The sequence below is a fragment of the Accipiter gentilis genome, chromosome 7 (genome assembly GCF_929443795.1).
Source record: "Accipiter gentilis chromosome 7, bAccGen1.1, whole genome shotgun sequence".
Lineage (NCBI taxonomy): Eukaryota > Metazoa > Chordata > Aves > Accipitriformes > Accipitridae > Astur > Astur gentilis.
In genome coordinates, this window is record NC_064886.1 from 38864842 (window position 1) to 38889569 (window position 24728).

At 36.8% G+C, this 24728-nt stretch overlaps 1 protein-coding gene across 1 annotated transcript in view; it reads left to right on the top strand.

The window, feature by feature from the left end:
• Positions 1-24728, top strand: part of CDYL2 (chromodomain Y like 2) — a 61465-nt gene that overhangs the window by 31802 nt on the left and 4935 nt on the right. The window contains exons 2-6 of the mRNA XM_049804360.1: positions 1304-1898; positions 9914-10131; positions 17412-17584; positions 21750-21960; positions 22689-22832. Coding sequence (XP_049660317.1) covers positions 1304-1898; positions 9914-10131; positions 17412-17584; positions 21750-21960; positions 22689-22832 — 1341 coding nt within the window. The remainder of the gene's footprint in view (positions 1-1303; positions 1899-9913; positions 10132-17411; positions 17585-21749; positions 21961-22688; positions 22833-24728) is intronic.

Sequence of the window (24728 nt, forward strand, 5' to 3'; positions counted from 1 at the left end):
AAAACTGATCTAAAAACCTGCCATACCTTCCCCACGTTACCTGTTCTAATGCTTAATTCTTACTACTGTTACAACATTTTTCCTAATGACTTGATCTAAATTTCACTTGATGCAATTTAAACCCATGATTTGCTGTCCACTGATTGTGCTTGGGTTTTCATATGCACTCTCCCTCTAGTTGAATCTTGCCAGTGCTGAGATAGCACAAAGATTTCTTCAGTTGTACACTCCATTTTCCACAACAGCATGATACTGTTAATTCACATGCAGCTTGCAGTCCCAATATAGTCCTTCATCCGTCAGTGCAGAAATGTTCCTTAAGCTGACATTCCCTAGCATAGGTTCATGAAATTCATTACTTCTATGTAAGAATCCTGCCTTTATCCCTTTCATTTTCCTTTTTATTTTTAATTGGTGCACTCACCAATTTTGTGTATTTACTCAAATATTGCATTCATTAAAAATACAAATTTTTGTAAGTTGGAAGTAGCAAAGTGGATATACACTACTGCAAATACGATCTTTGGTGTAAAATATTGTCATTTGTTACACTCAGTTCTCTGTTCAAGATAGTTTCAAGACATGAAGAAGTATGGGGGTGTTTATAGGGACATAATGCATGTGTGGATTCAGGAGAGTGATCAGTAACTGACAATATAGCAAAAGATGCTTTATTTAGCTCTTTCAAACAAGATGTAGGTGAGGAATGTAACAGTAATAGTCTCATTTTACAACAAGATTTTCAAAGATGTCATGCTTTCGTTAATGATCTTCAGGTTCTCTCTTGTTTCTTCACATTGTGGCTATTGCAGGTTCCCAGATCAGATTTGATCAGGTATTATGTCTCTTCTTAATGTTTTCAGAAGGGGAAATGGCCTTGCTGTCAAAATACCGCTGGGGCTACTGCATTCTTCTCCTGTATTGCCAGGTCTGCTCGTGGGAATTCTTTGTTGAACACCAATTCCTAAATGTTATGTCAAGCAGTTTATACACACACCAAGTAGGTTCTCATCAGCAGTCAGCATGGTCATTATAGGATCCAATGGGAATATAGTGTTGGACTGCATCCTATGAAAGAAAGGTAAATTTAAACCTGTAAAATAGGTTGCTACATTCTGGCTAGCCTGGGTTGGCTTTCCATGTCAGAGTCAGTTCATATTTTAGACACTATATTTTAAGAGAATCTCATGAATACTAAGGCACCTTTACAGTGTCAGGGAGGCCTTCCTAGCTGTAAATGAAGAATATCGTTTTCATGACCAAACTATTTTTCTAATATGATATTTTTGTTTTTTTCTTTTAGGTAGAGAGGATTGTAGACAAAAGGAAGAACAAGAAGGGCAAATGGGAATATCTTATCAGGTGGAAAGGCTATGGAAGCAATGAAGACACCTGGGAACCTGAACATCACCTATTACATTGTGAGGAATTTATTGATGAGTTCAATGGACTACATGTTACTAGAGAAAAGCGATCAAGACATGGGAAACAGGCCAGTGCTCCAAAATTTGTACGGGAAAGCCGAGGGTCATCTGTTGAGAAAATATCACATAGACCTTCTGAATCTGGGAAGTCTAAAGGGTCAACACACAAAAGGAAGAGAATTAATCCATCTCTTCAAAAACAGAAAAGAGGTTACGCAGCAAAGCCAGCATCTACTAATGACAGGGCTGCTAAAACTGTGACTTACCGAACTACTCCCAGCGGTTTACAGATCATGCCACTGAAAAAGCCACATAATGGTCTACAGAATGGAGATGGCAGTCATGAAAAAGATTCTAGACATTTTGGGAATGGCTCACAACAGCAAAACATGGATTTAAATGATCATGAAGGAGAACAAAATTTGCCCAGCGTGTTGGAAGTTGGTAATGATTCACCTGTTGTGAATGGAATTGGTATGTGATTTAAACAACTACAGTCTTGGGGGGGAGGGGGTGTTAATTGCAGCAACTGCAACTAGAGAGTCCACTCATGGAAAAAGTATTGTCATGCTACACAAGTGATATGGTGAGAAGCACATAAACAAGTTTCACGCTCTTTCCCCATAAATTACACCATTTTTTTATCAGTTGGCTTCTCTCCTTCCGTTTCCCACGGAGCAGTGTGGGCTTTGCTACATGCCTTTGCAGTATAAAGTCCTTGTGGGGAAATGATGACAAGGCACAAAGTAGGAATGACAACTGAGGTATGTATAATACTGCAACTTTGGTTTTGTGTATCATCAAGTAACAAATCACTTCTTAGTTATGTGTGCTCAGATCCAATGGTCTAGAAAGATCAGGATTCTTTTAGAAACGGAATTAATACCACTCTTGCTAAAGTATTGTGGTAAGTATGGCTGAATAACATTTGAGTTCCTCAGTATTAATGCTCATCATATTCAGTACTCAGAACTGCCAGGTCCTTGTCTCTGACAGTGACTGGATACATCAGAAGTCACAAGACATCCTCTACAGGAAGGTACAAACAGCCTTGAAGTGAAAGAAGAAACAGGAGAAATTTCTTTCTAATCCTCATAGTTACTGACTGGCTTAGTTCTCAAAAGAATAAAGCCTTATGTTCTCTATATTCAGCTATTCAGCTTAATGCAACTAAGTAGCTTCTCATTATCTATATGTGTCCAACTTTTATTTTTTTTTAATCCTACCAAATTTAAAGCCTCAGTGGGGCTTTGTGGCAGTAATTTCCAGGAATTAACAATGAGAAGCACATTTTATTTCATCAAGGGTTTGGGTTTGGGGTTTTGTTTGGGGTTTTTTGACCTTTACTTTCATTGAATAAGCTCTTGTCCTTATATGAGGGGATAAAGCGGAAGACATCCCGTCAATCAGCAGGCAGCCCCAGCCTTTTTAGCCTTCCTACCACGTGGAAGTCTTTCCAGATTCCTGGTAGTTTTCAGTATCCTCTTGTGCCTTTGGTGTGTGGTGTTTTTTTAATATCTTTTAAAAACAGCAGGAGCTCTTCCAAATTATTTCCTACTGCTTACTGATACAGTGGCAATACAACCTTTTGAGAATTATTTTTTCTGCTGTTACACAGGGCATAAAGGTTTTCATTCAGTGATACACAGTTGCTTTTAGGGTTTTTTTCCTTGCTGGTTACAGTTAATTTAGAACACAGCTATAGGTATGATTTTTTTCATTATGCATTTAATCTGCTTTACTGTTGCCAATTCACCTTTTTATTATGACTCAGTGAAGCTCTTCAGAATCTTTCGTGGTTTTTACTCTACTTATTTTGTACTCTCTTCAAATTTTCCTCTCATACTTCTCTTCCCAGTTCATTAGTACATACATTAAATAAACTAATCCTTCTGCAGGTCCTTAGGGCAGCCAACTACTAATCATTTGACATGATGAAAAGTAACCATGTGTCCCAATTATTTATTTTTGTTAGCCACTTTCTATAGCCCGTAATAGCACTCATTTCCTTAACAGCTTCTTGTGAATTGCCCTGCCAAAAACTTTTCAAAAGTCAACATAAATTATATCATCCCACCTTCCATTTTCCACCCTACTGGCTATCTAGCAAATGCTACTTGATTTGGGAAGTAGAACTGACCTTGCCTAGTCTTACTGGTTACATCCTATAACTACTGGGATCTTTCAATCCAGGCATCAAATATCTTGTTAGAGACTCCCAAACCAGCAAAATGTATGGTTAGTTTTAAATGCATAAATAGCCCAGATGATGTCAACACTTAAAATTGAGAGTGCAGGCTTTTGTATTTTGATGAGTTTGAGCTCATATAAGACTGCTTAAAAAGTTACCTGCTTCTTTAAAAATATTTGCATATCTAATTACATATGTGTATAAAGTTATTTTTCTTTGCTTTGTTACTGTTTGATGAAGTTTTTTTAATCATTTGTTTTATGTTATTCATTGGGGAAGTTCTGATACAAAATGCATCTTTAAAATGCATTAATTCCAATATTTTAGAATTTATTTTTTTTTACTGAAGAACTAAAGGGCCACAAAAAACTGTAAGGTCAAATGAGCCTTTCATTTGTCCCCACAAGAGCTAATGAATGGCATCTACCAGCCCCTGTTTGAATAATCCCTGTAAGAGAGCTCTATTTCAGTAGAAGGCTGCTTTCCCTAAGCAGCCAGGTGTTCTGCCATGTACAGAGGGCTCCTGGCCTCACAGCTGATGTATGCAGCTCCTTTAAAACATTTCTTTGTGATGGTTTTTGCACTCTCCAGATCCATCACTTCCGTTCTATAGTTTGCTCTCCTTTCTCCCTTGCATTCTGACCTCCCTGTAGGCAAAAGGAAGAGATCTTTGAACTTCTACCTGGTTCTCATATGAGAAACCCATACTCAGCAGCACTCCCAAGGTCAGAAATCCCTCCAGTCTTGCTTTGTGATATCCAGCACATGCATAGTGGAGAAAATTACAAAGAGGAGATAAGACTACCAAAGTAAGAGCAGAAAGAATCTGGTGGAGAAGGGTCAAAGTAAAAATACTAGCTTTTTTCCTAATATTGCCCTACAACCTTGAGAGAAGTCAGATTTCCTGATACAGGATTTTGCATCATTTGAAATATCAAATCAAAGAAACTTGCACTACTCTTCAACAAGTCCAACAATTTACTGAATTCCCCACAGTATTCACACTCACAGGGAAGTAGCACAGAAGATGCCAGTTTGATTCCGCTATGTGTCCTGTTAGTATGACAAACTCATTTTAATCAGGATAGATGTCACACTAAAATTGGTCTGAAATTTTACAAATTACAAATGAAGAAAGTTTCAGAGAAAAATGCCAATTTGTTGAATAACGGAAGTTCTGTTCCAAAAATCTTGGGTTTCAAAACTTTCTCCAAATCTGAGCCAAGGTCCCAAGGCTTTGTCCCTTGAGACTAGGAGCAATGTGGCAGTCTGCTTGGCAGGACTCCCACGTTCAGCTTTGAGGCAGCCAGCTATGCCAGAGGTTTCAGGCAGTCTGCCACAGAGTCTGCAAGTCGAAAGCCCGGCATGCCCCATCAGTGCTCACGGGGCTCCCAGACACTATATGTAGAACAAAGAGGGAGCCTGGAGGACCAGGGTTTGGCTCCCAGAAGCTGTGGCTTCCAGGCAGCCCCATGCAGAATCTGATGAAGGAGACATTTGTGTCAGCTTTGAGATTGCCTATATGGAGCCCAAATGAATGTCAGACTCATTTCACAGCTAAGTATAAGTGCACAGAAAAGGTATATAGAAATTTTAAGTTGGTCTTGAGATGAAGCCTAGATTTGGAAAACTCAAAAATTCCCCCCAATTTGAAAACCCAGCTGTAGGCCCAGCTCTGCTACCAGTGTTGGCCTATGGTTGAAGGCCTCCAAAACCCATCAACTTGAACCAATGTTCTTTCATATTATAATAACATTTAACTACTAGTGTATTGATCCAAGCAATATAATTAGTAATTTATAAACTATAAGTAATAAAAAAATATCTATTTTGTTTGTGGTATGCCAGTTCTGTTGAAACAAATAATAGCTACTTGAACACTAGTTTTTGATGACTCCTTGAGTGGACTTCCACCAAGTCTGTTTTGTTTTGTCTCTACATCCACTTGGGCTACAAGTGTTTCCTGCTCAGCCTATAGATAAACTCTCACCAGTAAGTTATTTACCCCAGAAAGATGACTGTATACCTACAGATGTATGAACAAAATCATATATGCAGCCCAGTGGAGGCCTGGAACCTTGCTGAAGTTGGGACGATCTTTCTTACCAAAACCTCTCTTCTACCTTCTACACATCCCGTCACAAGGAGAGTAGAGTCATCTTTGCTGACAGTTATTTAAGGATCTGCAAATAGGAAAATGTTGAAAAACTCTGCAGGAAAACATCCACTGATGCTCCCAGGAGCTAATAATACCGTTCTTTCTGATGATATTTGTTGTCTTCTGTTATCACATTTCTGTTTCTCTCCAGATGTTGTAATTGAGAGTGATTGTTTTGTCAAGTTTCTTGACAGCATCAGAAAACATCCTCTTTTAATTTTCTCTTGGCTTTTTCTACATCACTCTATTTCTGTACCATCTGCTGAAGAATTTTTGTTTGTCATGTATCACTAACCACTGTTTTTCTCCATTAAGAAAATCTTTGTAGTCTCATGGTGCCCTTAATTTAAATACTGTCTATGAACTTAGTCACTGCTTCCTCTTGGTTTTTTAGCTTGTTCTGTTTTATTTATTCTGGAGCAATACTGGCAGTAAAAGACAACCAAATATGCTTGCTTTCTCAGTTTGGATAAAAACCCATTGCTTTTAGATATCTTACAGATGCTCCCTTAGCTGGAGAAGTCTGAAATTATTAGTAAATTATCAACAGAACACTGCTTTTAAGTATGTACAGTATTAACCATTACCCACAAGAAAGACAGAAAGGAGACAGAGAAAGGCTATTGGGAAGACTGAGGAATGCAGAACTGTTGTTCACTAAATCTCCCAATAGCAGAACTAGGGACCACTCACTGAAACTGGTAGAACATCAGATAAAAGGACGGATGAAAGAAAATTCTTCTCTGTGTAGTGGCTACACAACTTCTCAAAGTTATACCACAGGAAGCTGTGGAGACAGACAGCATCAACAGGCTCAAAAGTGGATTAGAGAAATCCATTAAAAGGTCCACGAGCAAATACTGAAGGAAACAGGAAGGATGAATCCTCCCATATTCCTATACAGCACTTAGGGATGATGCTAGGGCAAAGGACTGCAGAAAGTGGCCAAGCTTGCATTTTCTCCTTAAATAGCATTCTTTACTGCCATTCTTGGAGAAGGATTACTAGATGCACCAGTGGTCTGGGAATATCTTAAATTCCCTTTAAAAATATTGAAACTTCTTCCAGATACCAGTGTGTTTTTAGGTATTCCACAAGTTCTACTGCTGATTAAAAACAATGTAATAATTAGATTAAACTCCCGCTAAAGGAAGGAATATTTTCTCCTGTTCTCTTTTCTTTTTGTACTTAGCCTCAGCATCAAATACTCACTACTAAGCCAGTAAGCCACACTTACAGGTACCTAAAGCTTCCTTAGTTAATTTGTGACATCCTTAATTTGTTTCACATGCAGTATAGATTGCTTTGAGAATGTCTCTTTTTTCCTATGTCACAGTCATTTTTCATCTTGACATATTAAGGTACTCTTACCCTTGTGTGCGTTAAGCAGGTGCTAACTATTAACTCTCATGCAGAGACAATCTGGATGCTTTAGTGGCTCCAGAGCAAACCTTCAGTAGCTCCATCACATCCATGCAACAGACATGCTAAATTGGCCTGGTTTCACATGACTGTTGTCTTTAGATTTTGCTGATCATTTTCTCCAGTTTATCAGGTTAAACAAGATTAAAGGGTTTCACTGTATACACTGAAACAACAATTTACTTAATATATGTTGTTCTGTTAATCATCCATCTTGGAAATGACACTTTTCCATCTATGTTTCTCTCATATTTAATTTAGATCTTTCTCTCTGGTTAAATTTCTGTCAGCTGGCGTGCAGATAGTTAAAATACTGTGATAAGATCTGTAGTTTCTTACATCATATATTTAATTTACAAACTGAATGCATTACTCAAGGAAGAATACAACAAAAATTAGAATAAAATTATTACTGAGGCTTTTTGTTGAGCTGGATTATCTGTGTGAATTAATCTTCTACTAGTCTCATACCACCTGTATTTAAAATAGATGTGGCACAATCTTCAACACTAGGTAGATGATCAGTACTGTTAATCTGACACATCTTCCATTCAATGTTCATTTGTGCCTCTGATTTTATAAGTTCTTTACCCTTTTGGGGGAGATTTAACTCTTCACATCTTAGTAGCTTATTATTGGGTCAGGCAACATAGTAAGTATTGAATAGATAAAAATGCAATATTTAAGTCTGCCTCAGTCAACTAATTAAGTAGTTTCAGCATATTATTCCCCATTATATAGTTTTCCATTAGTAATTTCACAAGCTGATTTTTGTTTGTAAGAATACATGTCAAAATATATGCATTAGCAAAACCTCCTAAAAAAGAAGAAACATGCCATAAAAAATTATTCATAATTTTTAAAATTCAAGCACATGGTGATTTCTACACTTGAGATAATTCTTGACAAGGAAACAAATTTCAAATTCTGCTGGCTTCAAATGATTTGTTTTCAAATCCATAATTTGTCAATGTTTGCATTGCACCAGTTAAATCCTCTATTCAATATAATATAAGCGATGTTTTAGATGTTATCTCTTAATTTAACAATGAAAAAGAGTTTTATGATTGACTGAAATAGCAGACTTTTTAACAAACATGCATTTTTGTGTGTAGATATATGTGTACACACATGCACACGTTACATGATGAGGCCAAATGATGCACCAGTTAAATACTATTAAGCACTCTATATATTTTAACATCACATATCGTAACTCCACTGTATATACAGGCATTTCACACACTGTGAACAATTCCACAGGCCATTGCCAACTGAGAGGTATCAGACAGTTCAGTTACCTATATAAACATCAAGTTGAAACGTAGCTAATCCAAAATGAGGGTAAGTGATTTTGATTTAGAGAGTAATCTGTGATGAATTCACCATTCAATTCCGTTCCAACAGAGCATTTTTAATTGGATAATGGTCATTCAAAGTATAAAATTTAAATTTATGTTCTAATATTCATGTCATCTGCCCTTTAAAAATTCCTGGCTATTTGATACCAGAAGCTAGAACAGGTCAGCTTTGGCAGCAGTAGAGAACGGAACAAAGGTGTTTTCATTCATTTTTTTCTTGGCCTTTCTTAAATACAGCACATTGTGGGCTCATGTCTATTTAAACAAAAAACAGATTTGGAAATTATTTCAATGAACAGAGTGACTTTAATCTCTGTTCCTCAACAACCTGTCTCTGCTTTACTTTTAATGGTAATCATGTGAAACATCTGTAATTAGAGAAGGAGTATTACATTAAAATCTTGTAAAGATATTTTCAACATTCCAGCTCAGCATTGTTACCAATCACAATATATTGCCTATTACAGAGGAACTGTAAACATAAGCAAAGTAATAGTTTACAGTTCATACACAGAGTAATTGAGAATAAACTGTCTTTTAAAATTGACATACTATTACTCTCATTTGTTTTTAAGGAGGAACTATATCTTTCTTGTCATTGTTTCCTTTTTTTCCTACTGCTGGATACCCTCCAAAATGGCATCAGCATTAGTATTTATTATGTACAAAGTCCAGTATTAATATCATACCTCTTAGTAAAAAGTCAGTAATTATTGTTACTGCAAAATGTAATGAGCAGAAACTTGGGATTGGAGCAAAGAGGATGGCTAACTGCTATTTCTAATGCTAACCACAAGGATACATGGAAGAGAATCCCAGTTGTGTCAGCTTAGTAGGAACTCCCTTAACTTACTGTCACACAGAGAGGTGCAACAAGTGTGTATTGGGATTGTTATTTGAAACTGATAATGACCTTTTGGTCACCATAAAAGGAAGAAAAAGTAACTGTGAAAGATGGGATTTGGACTAAACTTGTCATGTCAAGTTTCTCCAAAGCTGAATTAGAATCTTCCTATGAATTCAGGGATCAACCCAAATTCATGTGAAAGACTATGATACAATTGCTTTCATCTTTAAAGCAGAACTGTATCCCATTTACAGTACCAGTCCTACATGCTACAGTTCATTGGATCAAGAGGTTGTCTGATCAGAGAACAAAACATACTCCATGTTGGAATATAGAATAATAAGAATGGATTGAGGCCATATCTGACTAGCCAGGCATATTTTTGATTTATCAAATCTATCACATAGAGGCTATCATAAATACTGACCTATGTTTAAGCTAATAGAAAGTATCACTCCATTTCTTTGAAGGTATAGACATAACTATGCTTTGATTCTTTCCATCTGAAAGGTTCTTCTCTGGCCAATGGAAGCTTGAATCTACACAGCACTGTGAAAAGGAAAATAGATGGGGAGAAAGATTATGTCTTCGATAAGAGACTAAGATACAGCGTGCGTCAAAATGAAAGTAACTGTCGGTTCAGGGACATTGTAGTCCGGAAAGAAGATGGTTTTACACATATTCTGCTGTCCAGTCAGACGTCAGATAACAATGCACTGACCCCGGAGGTAAGCATGTAGCCATAAAAACCAAAGCAAGCCATCCTAATGTGTGGGTTATCTTGGAAACACTGCACTTGAACTGGATTTTATGTATTTTTGTCCTAATTGATTATCTTAGAGAAGAAATATGGAGTTCAGATATATCTAACTTTTTCATGCTTGGGATTCCTATCAAAAAGAATGCAATGGAAATTAATTTTTAATTTACATGTCTGAAAGCAAAAATTAGAATTAAAGAAAGGAATGGCAGAATCAGTACTTCCAGCATGGAGTTGTGTGAAGCAGTTTTTCACACATTGAAGTTACTGGTATTTACTATCCTTAGGAGAAATCTGGTCTCTTTCATTTTATTAATTTAAATAGTGCTCCAGTTGTTGCATACAGAGAATTTCAGGCTATATCCTGAGATGGTAATTCTAAAAGTATATCTTGATCCCTAATTGCTTTTTGTCTCTGAATCACTTTATGAGTCCTTATTTATGAAATCTCAACCAATTAGGGGCTCTATTCTCAGCTGAATTGCATGAATTCGTACAACATATAAATGTTATTAATTCCCTTGTTCCAAACATTATACACTTAAGGTCAGACTTGGACTTGTAGCTTGTACTGCTCCAGTACATATATAGGTCACTGGAAGGGCTGAGAAGTTTTTCCTTCCATTCCCTGTGATCCCAGCAGAGTGGGCGGTGATGCCCTGGTATACCTTTCCCATGTCAGAACAAAAGGGGTGTCAGTAAATCCCTGCATCAGGCTGCATGTCCCGGAGAGCAGAGAACATGCTTGAGCCCTGTTCCACATGGGCAGTAATGGCCTGATGGAAAGGGCTTACCATAGATGAGAGAGGAACCAACAGGAGCTGCCTCCCGGCACCAGTTTTGCCTGTGAGCGTTCTGCAGGCAGAGTTCCTCCACGAGCCGCTCGCAGTGTGGCAGATCTCTACCTTTTCTGCCCTCCAGACATGCCAGCGCAGCTCTGTCTTACATAGTAACTTCAAGATAAGAGTATATGAAATATCAGTTTGAGCAGCATCTGAGGGAAAAGTAGATGATAGCTTTGAGGAGTTACTTTATTCAATAAGAAACTGATTAAATTTGAAATTAAGTACTTATAATGAGCTTCAGATAAAACCACTGGCAGGTATGATGGGCCCTAAATTTGACTCCCCTTCCCAAATGCACACCTACACGTGGACATCAATACACAGAATGATACTAAATAGTTAAAACTAATAGTACATACATTTCTCACTTCTAGTGTTTAAACTATATAATATTTAAAAGGACTATCTTGGTAATTAACACAGAACATCAAACACCTACTTTTAATACAAATTCCTTAAAACACATTAGATTGCATCAAATCCATCATTCCATCCATGTATTAATTACCACTAATTGACACTGCAGGTAAACAAAGAGCTCAAGGGCCTGAAAAAGTATGAAATCAAGGACTGACTTAACTACGTTCAGGCTGAAGAGACATACCTTTACGTTGCTGGCTGTGCTGTTCCACATCAGCAGTGTTCAAATGCTCTAACCAGCGAATTAATTCAGGCTCTTCAGGTCTGCCAAAGCAATCCGTTTCATTCTTTGAAAATTTTCAATATGCCGGGAATCCACCTCTGTGGAAGAATAAATGATAAGCATATAATAGTCCTCTTCTTGCATCACTGGCATAGACTATTTCTAGATCCTTTATTGAAGCTCACTCAAAAACCAGGAAATACATTTTAGAAAACTACATTACTGACCAGGATCTGGATGGTCAGGAATTAATCAAGGTAATGAGTTCTCCACATTGAGATTGTCTGTTTAAAACTCATCCAGGCTGAGAGCAATTGAAAGCTCTTGCCCTCTGAAGGCTGCTTGCTGGCAAACACGAAACGACTTCTTTGGCCTCAGTCCAGGCTGCAGCCCATGATCATTCACACCACAAAATCCAGCACCTCCAATATTGGCAATTCCACATCCTTGCTGGCAAGTACAGCAAAAATCCAAGGAACTGAAAGGAGGAACATGTCGAATGCCTTGTTCCTGCAGTTTGTCACCCATAGCCATAGGTGAGACAAACTGATAAGAGTATTTTAGGGATGTTTACATTTTCAGTTTTGATGCCTTTTATCACCAGTGAATAAAAAGTACAAACACAAAATTCCTGCAAAATGAATCACAGAATTGTTTAGGTTGGAAAAGACCTTTAAGATCATCAAGTCCAACCATCAACCCAACACCACCATGCCCACTAAACCATGTCCTGAAGTGCCACATCTACGTGTTTTTTGAACACCTCCAGGGATGGTGACTCCACCACTTCCCTGGGCAGCCTGTTCTAATGCCTGACAAGAAAGTGTGTTTCGTTGTGTCAAAAGAAACGCTAACTTCAAGCTTGATTAGACATTCAGTAAATTATGTTTGCTAAATAGTAAATTATTAATTTACTCAGAGCAGGTCTACTTGGTGTGGTTAAAATAGTGGTCTGGTTATTCTCAGCCATCTATGTTAGGAAAAAAAGAAGAGGTGTGCACTGCCCACAATCATAAAATTAAGCTTATACAAAATGACTCTCACCCCTAAACAGCCCTGCTTCCCTTTGTGCCTTACCTTAATCTTCAGATGAAATTTAATAGTTTGGTTCAACCATTGGCCTCTGCTATTTATGCCAATTTAATTAAAATAACAAAGAACTTATTTATTAAAAAAAAAAAAAAAAAGAAAGAAAAAAAAAAAAAAAGAAAAGCTGCTGAGAGCGGTCTACCTGAATCTTCATGCTTTGTTTTTGGTAACCACCTGTGGGTTTGTGCAGGTGATTTTAGCATGAAATGTGCCAATGCTCCTTCCAGCAGCATTTGCACTAATTGAAGTTGGCTCAGTGCCACTCTAGTAATTGAGTTTTTTCTACAAAATGTTCAGGGCACTATAGAAATTCTTTCTTATGCTTTACAAGACCTTATAAAACTTCCAAGCCAGTGTCATGAAACAGCACAGCTTGTTTTTATTTCAGTGGCTTAGGCTTGCTACTTTTAAAATTCATTTTTAAAATACATATGTAAAATATTTCATCTTTATAAACTCCATTAGGGCATTTTCTCTCATGGGTCTTTTGCTGCTTCTGAAGTTCTTTCTCCAATGATGACGTTGCTGTTGTAACTCAGCACATTTTAAGGATCCAAATTCTGTTTCAAACTTAAGATTAGATGGATCCATCCACTGCTTTTACTTTACACGATTAACAGAGCTAGGAATTAATATTTCCTTGAATTAAAAGCAGAACATACCCTGAACAGCTAATATCTCCATTTAAGACTGATAAAACTACCTTAAGTACACTTCTCATCCAAAAGAATTGGGTTTCAAATTTCTAGCCATGAGAATTACAGGGTTTGAAGTTCTACCAGGTGCATTTTGGAGCACTGGTTTGTCTTCCTTTCCTTACTTTTCCCAACTTAAAAAAATTTAAAAAGGCAGGTACAAGTTTACTGTTATCAGTATTTTTGCTGTCATACAAAGACAAATTGGCTTTTTGGCCAGTATTTCTGACTGAAGCCAGCCTTACAGGTTCCTAAGTAAGTCCTTTATTTATCAAACAGAAAGGACTTGGAATCTGTTTGCACAAAGAGTCAGTAAGTAACAAAAAGTGTATTTATGTAAAAAGGTACGACTGTGGAAGAGGTTCTAAGAACAACTGAATTGCTTTAAAATTTTGGTCTACTGTAATATTTACAGAATATTTACCTTTAAGAATATCAACAGCAAATCCTTAGAAATTCAGAGAAGTTAACCTTTTAAACTAGTATTACTATTTACATGAACAAGAGACTTCTGTTTGAGATGCTTTGTATAATTACAGTGCTAAATTCCCAGCTCTCTGATTTCCCCAGAATGTAAGCAATATAGAAAGCAAAGGGCACCAAATGCCTTTTAAAATTTCCAACATCCAGTGAAAGGCATTAAAATAAGCTCTTAGAAGTTTAATGAAGTTTTTAAACATTTTATGTTTATTTTGCAGTATAAGGTGTCCTGTTAAAGAACTAAACAGCTTATTTTCTCAGCAGGATTAAAAAAATTGGCAACTTTTGAGAAAGTGATAATTTTATTATATATTTGGGTTTCTGTAAAACAGGAAGTGAAGTATTAGGCCTGGTCTAAATTTGTAATTTGGTAGATTATCATAAGCTAAATAACTGGTCCATACCGTTTTGTAAATACATCCTCAGAAATTTTAGTCAAATGCATTTGAATAGAAATACTGGCCCCACAACTGAAAATTAACTAAAAGACCATAAAAAAGCTAATTTAAAAAAAAATATGGAACTGGAGAATACTGCTATGCAGCTCTGCAAATAGTAATATTAGATCTGCTCCACTAGAGAAAGTAAAATTTAATTGGACAAATGCCATAGTTATACCAAAATGAGGGAAGGTTTAAGAAATATGGAAGAGAGAAAAAGAATATGGAGTCTGATAAAGAAATGTAACAAAATACACATAGTATCTCTATAATTGCAAACTGAATTCACTACCACACTAATGGAAATTTGTGCTTAAAACCAGACAGCAGTTCTGAACTAAAATTATATTTACTTTACAGTACTGCAGTTTGATAAACAGTTCTGCAACCCTACGAGCACACCGGTCTCTTTTATCTTTATTTTATTGTTAGTAGCTTTCCTATAATCATATAAACATCTGTAGAGAAATGCCCATACCCAGACAATCAATGAGGAAAGCTATGATGCCAAGGCATTCGGAAGCAACAGTGAACAGCAGCTTGGCTATAACTAGGATAACATAAGTCGTAACAATGAATGACAAGGTGACCCGGTGAATTTTGCACTGCACCAGCAAAGGAATCATGGCATAGAACAAGGGAGTGAGGATTGACTTTGCTGGCATTGGTGTATTCCAGTGAGCCTCCCAGCACCTTTTGATGATAAAGTTAATGACAAACTTAGAGATTTAAAATAAAAAAAAAAAAAAAAACCAACCGACTTTTTTGAGACTGAAAACACTGACACATTAAGATTTCCTGCTTTCTGATACTGTTTTCTTTTGTTAGAAACTAGTAGAGCAGTGGAACTATATTTTTCACTCCTGCTCAAAAATACTACCCAAAATACTACCAAAACCTTCCCATTTTCAACTGTATCTGAGAAATCAGTTTCTAATAACAGACCTTTAATATCACCCTCTCCAAAACATTGAAAAAACAGTGATAGCAGAATATTTTTTCCTACAAATAGTATCACGTCTGCTCAAAAGTTTGGTATACTTTTACATGGCTTTAGCCATCCAAATCAATGAGGGGTAAGATAAAAAAGAGACAGGTTTGTAATGGTAATTATGTGTTTGAAGGATAGCAGTGGTAATATCAGAGACGGTACATATGCAATTATCACTGGAGGAAGGGGAATGGTAAAGAAACTTGTTGAATGGAGTATCCTATCATGGCATCATATTTAAAGCAACACTCCTCATTGTATATAAAAATGTTCAACTGGTATTCTCTGATATTTATACATCCTCCCTAAGAAAAAGCAAATTTTGAGAACATTTAAAATAAACTAAGAGGACAATCTTGCATTCACATGGAACTAGGAAAATCAAAAAATCTATCTTTTTATTCTAACATCTACCACCTTCTAAAGTTTCTTTTTTAACTTTGAACAGAGGTTTTAAGGTGTTTTTTTCCTTTGTTTCCCCTTTACAAAATGTGCGAGTTTTGCTATGTTGTTACCAACTGAGGGCTGAGACAGCCTCCGAGACTCTGAGAATAAGCAGTACTTGTAAAATCGCTGATGACATTTTTGTACCTGCACAAGAATTTCAAATACACTTCCAAATTCTGCTGCTTTTAATTACTTCACTTCCACCCACTGTCACATACTCGGTATTACAGGCGTTCTGAAATGCACTTGTAAAAGTGAAGCATCTAAAGGTTCACCACCTGCTTTCTCATGTCCCACTCTCAGCAGTCAGTAAAAATCATTTTTATGCAAACACGTGTGGAAAGCAGGCAGGTAGCATTGCACTGCATGGTTTGAATATACAAGTTCAAGCTTGGTCTCAGAAGCCACAGAATTTCTAATAAAAGGCTACCTAGAATGGTATAAACAAAACTTCTGTTCTGTGTTTAGGGACATTTCTTAAATAAGACACTTCAGAGATCTAAAGAATTTTTGGAAACAGAAAGGAGCGAACAAAAATAATCACAAGCTAAAAATCTTGGTTTTCTCTCACGTGGAAAACATATTTAACCCACCAACCACATTTTGCTATCTTTTACCCAAATCTACACTAACAGCAAATCTTTCAGCTCGAAAGAGAAAAATTTGACTCAGCAGGACCCTGTCTACAGGAAATCCTTTGACACATGAGTATGTTTAAGCATAGGAGGTGTCACACTAGATGAAATCATGGCCCTTGAAGTGAGGAGCAAATCACTCAAAAGAGGGAAATCTGAAATGGCTGAAGTTAGTTAGAGCTTACAAACTACACTGAATTGTGACCAAACAAGAGGTTACCAATCAGAAGTTTATGAAATAATATTTCCTTTTAAAAATCATTAGAAAAACAATTCTGCTCAGATGAAAGCATTTTCTTACAATACAAGCAGCTCAATTCTATACAGATTTTGATTACATTTGATTTATGGTGCAATTAATAGCCTGATCCAGTTGTAAATCAGAGTGTAAAAATGTCTCTCTTTCATGTGGCTTTTTTGCTCTAACTTCTGCAGACTGTAACAATATCACTGACCACAGAAAAATGAATAATATATTTGTCATGTTGATGTATATGATGTCCTCTTGTCCTGCCTTGCTCTGGTTCAAGTCATATAAACCAAAGTAGTTGAAAAACTGAAAACTGGGGTTTATAGATTTTGCTTACAACCTATTGAGGTTAATAGGCTATTGTTGTCATAACCATGTTACTGAGGATACAGTGATGTACACTGAATATACATGATGAAATTAAAAAAAATGATATTTGAAATTATTAAATTGCAATCAAATAGCATAAGCTAGCTAGTTTCCCGTAGAATAAGCAAAGAACAGCCAAGTTCTAAAACCTCTTTGAATTAGTAAGCATCTACAAAGCACTTCCAAATATAAAACTCAGTGTTATCATTCTAAGTATATTAAAATTATATCAATATATATAATTGATGTAAATATTAATAGTGCCCAAAATGTAAGTCTCTCAAAATCAGTAAGGTTTGTAAAACTAGGGAAATGATATTGCAACGGCATGCATGTCGAATTGTTTACTTTTCTTTATCCACAGATCATGAAGGAAGTTCGGAGAGCATTGTGCAATGCATCAGCTGATGACAGTAAACTCTTACTTCTCAGCGCAGTGGGAAGTGTATTCTGTAGTGGCCTAGATTACTCATATTTAATTGGCAGGTTATCCAATGACAGAAGAAAGGAAAGCACTAGGATTGCAGAAGCTATAAGGTGACCCAAGCTTACCTATGATCTCTAAATTATGAAATGCAGTGTGTGATTATAAAGATATTTATCAGGTCCAAAAATGTTGTATATTTAAGTGTTGATTGCATTCTAATTATAGTCTTACAAATTTGTTTAATAAAAAAAACTTGGACCTTTCCTTATTAGAAAAGAAAGCACATTTATTCCAGTGCTAATACCCATAGGGATTTATTTTATTCCACTTCTATGTATTTAGTATTTCAAATCATTCCTCCAAATTCAAATACAACTTTGTTGTTTTTCCAAATTAGCTATTGCTTCATGTTCTAAAGTGGTTCCTGAAAGGCAGATATTTTACTTGTTTTAATGTTCATCATTTTAATGAATTTCAGTACAAATGGAAATCCATGGCTTACTCATATTCTGTTGAAACAGCAGTCTGCCACTGTATTTCAGAACCTTATTAGAAGGGTCTCCACTCTTTTTCTTAAACTTAAATTACTTAATATATATGTAAATGTAGTTTTACTTTCATAACTAAAATGTGACTTTCCTTATATATATATCACATTACCTTAATAGAAATCCAGGGTTTATGACATGCAGTCTACAAATCAATCTGCACAATACATCACCAAATATTTCCATTATCCACAAGGTAAACTTTGTACGTATTTGGCCAATCTTCCAGTAAAAATCAACATTACTCCACTAAAGCCAATGGTATTTCACCAGTCTGTACCAGGAGAGAGTTTGGGCCCCTTTTTTTCCCCCCACTTCCTACAAATAAGTATTATTCTTCTGAGAGCTTTACAACTTTGTGCAACAATTTTTTTGAAGGAATATTAAAGAATTGGTTTTACAATAGATCTATATTTTCGATATATTAGTATAACATAAGATCAGGTTTAGTTACTATACGACATGTATTAAACACTGATTGTCTTGGTTACAACTACTGCAGATCAGTTTGGATTCTCAGTTTAATACTTTTGAAATTCTCAAAGTAGTAATTGTTTTGAAAGAATTTAAAATGTATAATAAATTATGACCTGTTTTTAAGACCCTAGCTATGCTTCAATATCATGTAGTGATATTTAAAAAGAGAAAAACCCTTTGAAGGACACATCCTAATTTTATTTTTTTTTAATGTGAGGGATTTTTAATAATGTGGAACCAAAAAAACATGAGGGAAGAATATCACTATTCTTGTTTGAAAACACAGGCACACTCACACTCCATTAGAAGATACAAATTTAATTTTATACATGTAAATATAGTGTAGATAGGTATTGTTATATATGTATACATTTATCTACACACCTTTAATATACAGGTATACTTACCAATTCAACATTTAAATGAGTGTAAGCCAAACTACGATACTCAGTTTTTCCATCCTTGGACTCACAGACCACTCTTGAAATACTGGTACAATGTACTGCTCCTTGTCAAGAATGTCGGCTTCAGGCCCACTGGAAATAGATTTTTATTGTACTTCTGGAAACAATACACTACGTTTTCCATTTAGCACTCTCTGTGCTTTCTGTGAACAAAGGACTCAACTCATGGAAAATACACTGTAATAAGGGTAGAAAAAAATGTACACTTCGCTTTTTCAGTGGTTAGGATGTCCTAAAACACATTAACAGATCTCTGCGTCCTCTACTGCTTTACATCAAGTTAGACTTGTATCAAAATGAAATTAACATCTTGATTACCATGTGTTTCCACTTTCTAAAGTATGGATCTCAGATACTGATCACAAGTTAAAACTGCAGTTTAAATACCCATCAAGTCTCATCTCACATGAATGATTTATTCATTTGGTCCCTGTCCTCATCTACTGCCTTTGGGGCTTGCAGCTCACAGATGTGTGGCAGTGTAGCATCTCTCCAGGTACTGAACACAGATCCATCAGCCTGAGCTGCCGTCATCCAGACATGTGTCTGGCATTGCGCTCCTGGAGCAGGAAAAAGGCAGACAGGCTGCACTGCAACTGTGCATATGTGGCCTACAGCTTCTGTAGACCAAATGCAGGCATTTGCTGCCCTCACAAGCTCCCAATATTTTAGCCTTTCACTCTATCCTATAGGTGGCATGTTCCATACCCATCCATTGTACCATCCTCTGTGCTCCCTGTCCTTCCCTCATGACAGAGGCTCATCGTGTCTTCTCAGTGTTCTGTTCCACCCTCTCCCAATCTCCAGGTCCTCCCTTCCTTGCTCACTCATATGGAGATTTCACATTTCCTTCAACCTTTCCCCTCCATTAATGTGTTCTGCTTTGTTCTTCCTCTCCATCATCTAACCATTTCCTCTCCACATCCCTAATTGCTTTTCCACATTCACTTCCAGTCCCATTTATCACCACATACTTCCTGCTTTTCTCCACAACACTATTTTCTTCTGCCTCAACATGGTCCTCTGATCTGCTGCCACCATTTATCCATAGTTTGTTCTTTTTACCTATCATTTGTCATATCCCTGTTCCCATCTGTAGTCCTACTTGGAAGGCTTACTTGCTTAACTACTAAGGTTCTCAAAATTTTGGAATTAATCAGGTGCAGGTGCTGTGATCCACAGTCGTTACTGAACCATAAACGACCGAAGAAATAACGAGATAGGGGAACAGCATTGCTTCTGCAAACAAAAATGAACCGCAACTCTCCTTAACCCTGCTATCCTCTAGAAAGAAATGGTCTTGAACAGACAAATATGATGCTCCTTATTTCACTCTTTTTGTCTTGCCTCTGATCTCCTGTTTTATTACTCACTGTGTGAACAGAGCTGCATCAATTCCCATGAGTCTCTATTTTCCCATGATCAAAAATCAACTCCTTACTAGATAGCCTGAAAAACAGAACTCATTCACTGAACATTTAATGCTGGGTCACCTCAGACTCTCTGTTTTCAGTTAAAATATAGCCAATGCCCTTGCACTTCAGTCCAATAAAATACTTATCTTCAGTACGTTTTCCATTTTTTGCCAAATCGGCACTCTAACCTGCAAGGCACACCTCCTGTTCCCACATACAGAAGTCTAGGTCTTTTTGACCTCAGTGGGAAGGCTGCAGCTCATCAAAGGGCACATTTGACAAAATGTTCTTTCCTAAAATCTGTCAGCAAAGATGCACTCTGGATCTAATAAATACCCAATGCAGGAACAGAATCTCCTGTTTTGTTTTGAATTTGATTTATACATGTCTCTTTTCTAAAGTAATTGAGCATCTCGTTTGCCTCCATATACCTGCTGTGCACTGAGCTGCTGGAGCTCATAATTTGCCCACAATTACACTCACGCTTTTTCCTAATTGGTATATAGACTGTTCCATTCAACAGATGTCTTTCCACAGTTGCTGGTAGGTAACTTATTTAAAATACCTCCTCATTGCACAGAATTTAACATGTTCTAGTTCATTCATCCAGATGAATCTGATCACGTTTACTTCCCCATTATTCCCATTGCTTCACATTTACTGTTGTAGGCAGGCAAGGGCATCTACCTTGTTATGTCTTTGCCAAAGACATTTGCAATGAAGAGCCAACACATCACTCGCCTAATTCTTTCCCTGTTCAAACATTTCTCTCTCTCTCTGACTCCCCTTTGTGGGTCTTATTCTTTCTGCTGGTGTTCCATAAATTTCTATCTCCCAATTCATTGATGGGACTTGCAGTAACCTTTGACAACCTTTTGATCTTAAGAGAACTTTTTGAAAAAAATAAATATTCAGCAATCCACCTATGAGTTTCCAGTCTTTCACGCTATAATATGTTCATCAAGTTAGCCAAACCAGATCGGTAAAAGTCCATACTAACCATTGCGGAACAAACAGAGAAGCGCTATGTGTACAAACTCATAAGTTACTGGTCCAGAAGTAAAACTAAACCTAACCAAACCAGTCTGCAAAAAGTACAAAAGTCAATTCATTCCAATTAATTAATTAATTCATATACAAAACTATTTAATATGCCAGGTACTCAGAAAGATTAAATAACTAAATATGAGCAACATTTTCCATGTGCAAACTAGAAAGTATCTTGCAATTCTGACCTCATAAAACTGGGCCATGGCATTTATTGTGTTCATCTGTGGTTCTAATTTGTTTTCAGATTAAGTACTTTAAGCTTGGGTATTTATCTAAGTGTTACTGCTGTATTCAAGATTTTTCTTTTATTTTTTATTTTAGGGATTTTGTAAAAGCTTTTATTCAATTTAAGAAGCCAATTGTGGTTGCTATCAACGGTCCTGCTCTTGGGTTAGGAGCTTCTATTTTACCACTATGTGATATCGTTTGGGCAAGTGAGAAGGCATGGTTTCAGACACCATATGCAACAATCCGACTCACTCCAGCTGGCTGCTCATCATACACATTCCCGCAAATTCTGGGTGTTGCACTGGTAAGGTTTTCCACCTCAAATTGCTGAAGAACCTTTCTTAAATTCATGCTCTTCTTTCTCTCTTTAAAAAAGTAAGGCAGAAAACAATTGTTTCTCTTAATTGTCACGAATGGAAATGAAATCTGTGGAAAGTTCATCTAACCCCTACCAATTTCTTATCACAAAATGACCTCAGAATTCAATGTACTACACATGCTGTACACAAGAAAGACTGAACACAGGTTGAAAAGGCAAGGATTGTCAAGACCATGGTAGAAAAGGGAAGAAATGCATTAGCAGAATAATGTTGCAGAGTACCTGTCTGTGCTGCGTTAGGATTTTGCAGTAACAGAGCAAGATACTGCTCTCTGCTCTCTAAAGACAATCCATAATAATTCTAGTAAGGTTGCTTAGTTTTTACCAGTATAACAAAGCAGAATTTTCTCTACAAAGTATTTCATACTAGGTTCCATGACTCTTTGCACAGTATCACTGGCAGTTACTCTTGTAAAATCAGCAATATAGATTCATCATGCGTGCCAGCACATTTCTCTTAACTGAAACCCATGCTGGCTCTGGCCACCTGCACAATCCTTAAATAGTTACCGAAACTCCTTTTAAAGTATTCTGCAGTATGGAAAGATACAGGAGACCATTTGTAAATTTAATCTTGAAAATAACAGGCAAGTATGGAAAAGATTTTAAGGTAATTATAACCCAAGATCACAAGTGATCTTTTGGTTTCACAGGCAAATGAAATGTTGTTCTGTGGGAGAAAGCTGACAGCACAGGAAGCCTGCAGCAGAGGACTAGTGTCACAAGTATTTTGGCCAACAACATTTAGCCAAGAAGTGATGCTACGAGTGAAAGAAATGGCATCCTGCAGTGCAGTGGTAAGAAATCAAACTCCTTTGTGATTAAATTACATTTCACAGAGGCAAGGTCTGCTCCCAAGGCTCATCACATGGTGGGTCCTCAGTTTCCACAACCATACCCGTGAAAGAAGGCTACCAACAGAAATCTGGAGAGGGTTCAGTGAGCTCATGGAGTTTCTCATTTTTCAGGGGCAGGGAGGGTTATTTCCTTTCCCCATCTTTACATTTATTCAATATGAGTGGAACCTCCTTGCCCCAGATTTTGAAAGGTGATTTTAACATAGGTTTCCTTCATGAAGGTGGAAGAGTCTGCAACTATACAACTGTAGGGGAAATCTCTGTAGGGCCAGTAAGAAAATATATTTGCCTTTCACGTTGTCCTGGCCTACTATGTTTCAGCTGAGTCTGCCTTCTTTTCTGCACCTGCACAGTTCCTGATTCTGCAAAATGTTCTACACAGTGCACCAGAAGGGTAAGATAGTGCCAGCTAACCTCTACTGTGAAGGAGAAGTGAGATCCAGACACAGAGGGATTTGAACACAGTCTGGTCACAGTGTATTATAACTTGCCTTTTGTGTACATAAAAGTTGGAAGAAAACCCTTTCCTATTTTTACTTCCTAAGGTTTTTTCCCTTCAGGCAGATATACTCCCATTCTGGGCACATCGTTATTTAAAAAAAATGCAGTGAAGAAAGTGATATTGGCTGCAATAAAACTGCACTAACTGAAGTGCAAATTGTTGCAATTTCTTGCTATACTTCCTATGCCTGAAACTGTCTTAGCATCCCTCAGTTTCATTTAAAAGATTCGTTGTAAAAGAGAAGGTAGAGACACAGGAGATTTTTAATTAAATGAAGTGTAGATTAGATCTTACAAAAGACATTCAGAATGAAACTGTCTGGAAATGTAGCATAAGCTTATTTGATCATGCTGATATAACGTGTGTTATATGAGTTGGGAAAACCTCTGGGCCTTATTGTGAATTCTTCTTTCCTTCACTGTTATTGACTGTCAATGAAATTTTCTCTTGAGACCTGTTAGAAAGATTGGTGCCGACTTGTGGACAAAGATGAGTTAAGACTGTCAAAGACTAGATTTACTCTCTGAGATCCTAAATGCAAATCAGGCTGAAGTCACAAAACCAATGAATATGATGAGCTCATCCAAGTTCACTGTGGGTACTTGTTCACAAACAGACCAAAAAAAAAAAAAAAAAAAACCCACAGCCCCACTATTTGCAATTAACACCATTTACTTGAGTTAAAGAGAAATACTTCTTTGGAATAGCAGTACTGTAACTGAAAACAGATAGGAACTGGGCTTAACATGTAGGTGTTGACAAAGCTGAGTGGAGAGTATGTGTCTCCCTTACCATAGTCACTGTATTAGTTTACGTTAAATCTTCTGCTCTCAAAAAAAAAGTAATGTATGAATTATTAAAGGTTTTGTTTGACTATTTGGGTTCCTTGTGAGATACATACTGGTGTTATATATTTCAAAAAGGATGCAATCTCAATGCGTTTAAAAATGGGTCTGGGGAAAATGAGCTGAACTATGGGAGCAACGATGGACCTGCAGTTCATGCCTTTAAGAACTTGCAGCAATTACTAAGGGCTTGAGATTGGGCTTTCTGTTGCAAAAACCTTAGGTGATTTGTTATGACTACTTGTATATGCTAAGCAACTGCAACTCCAGAACACAGTCAGAGAGTGCCTGTTTTGCTTAACACACTTCTCTTATAAAATATTTCACTTTTATAAAAATGCAAGCAAATAAACTTTAAAAAGGTATTTGCAGTAAAGGCCCTTTCCTATTAATTTCTGTTTTGATAAGGAATTATGCATGAGGGAAAACTGTTAAAGATGATGGATACCCACGTTTGGGTTTCCAACCTCTATAACCTTAAAGACTACC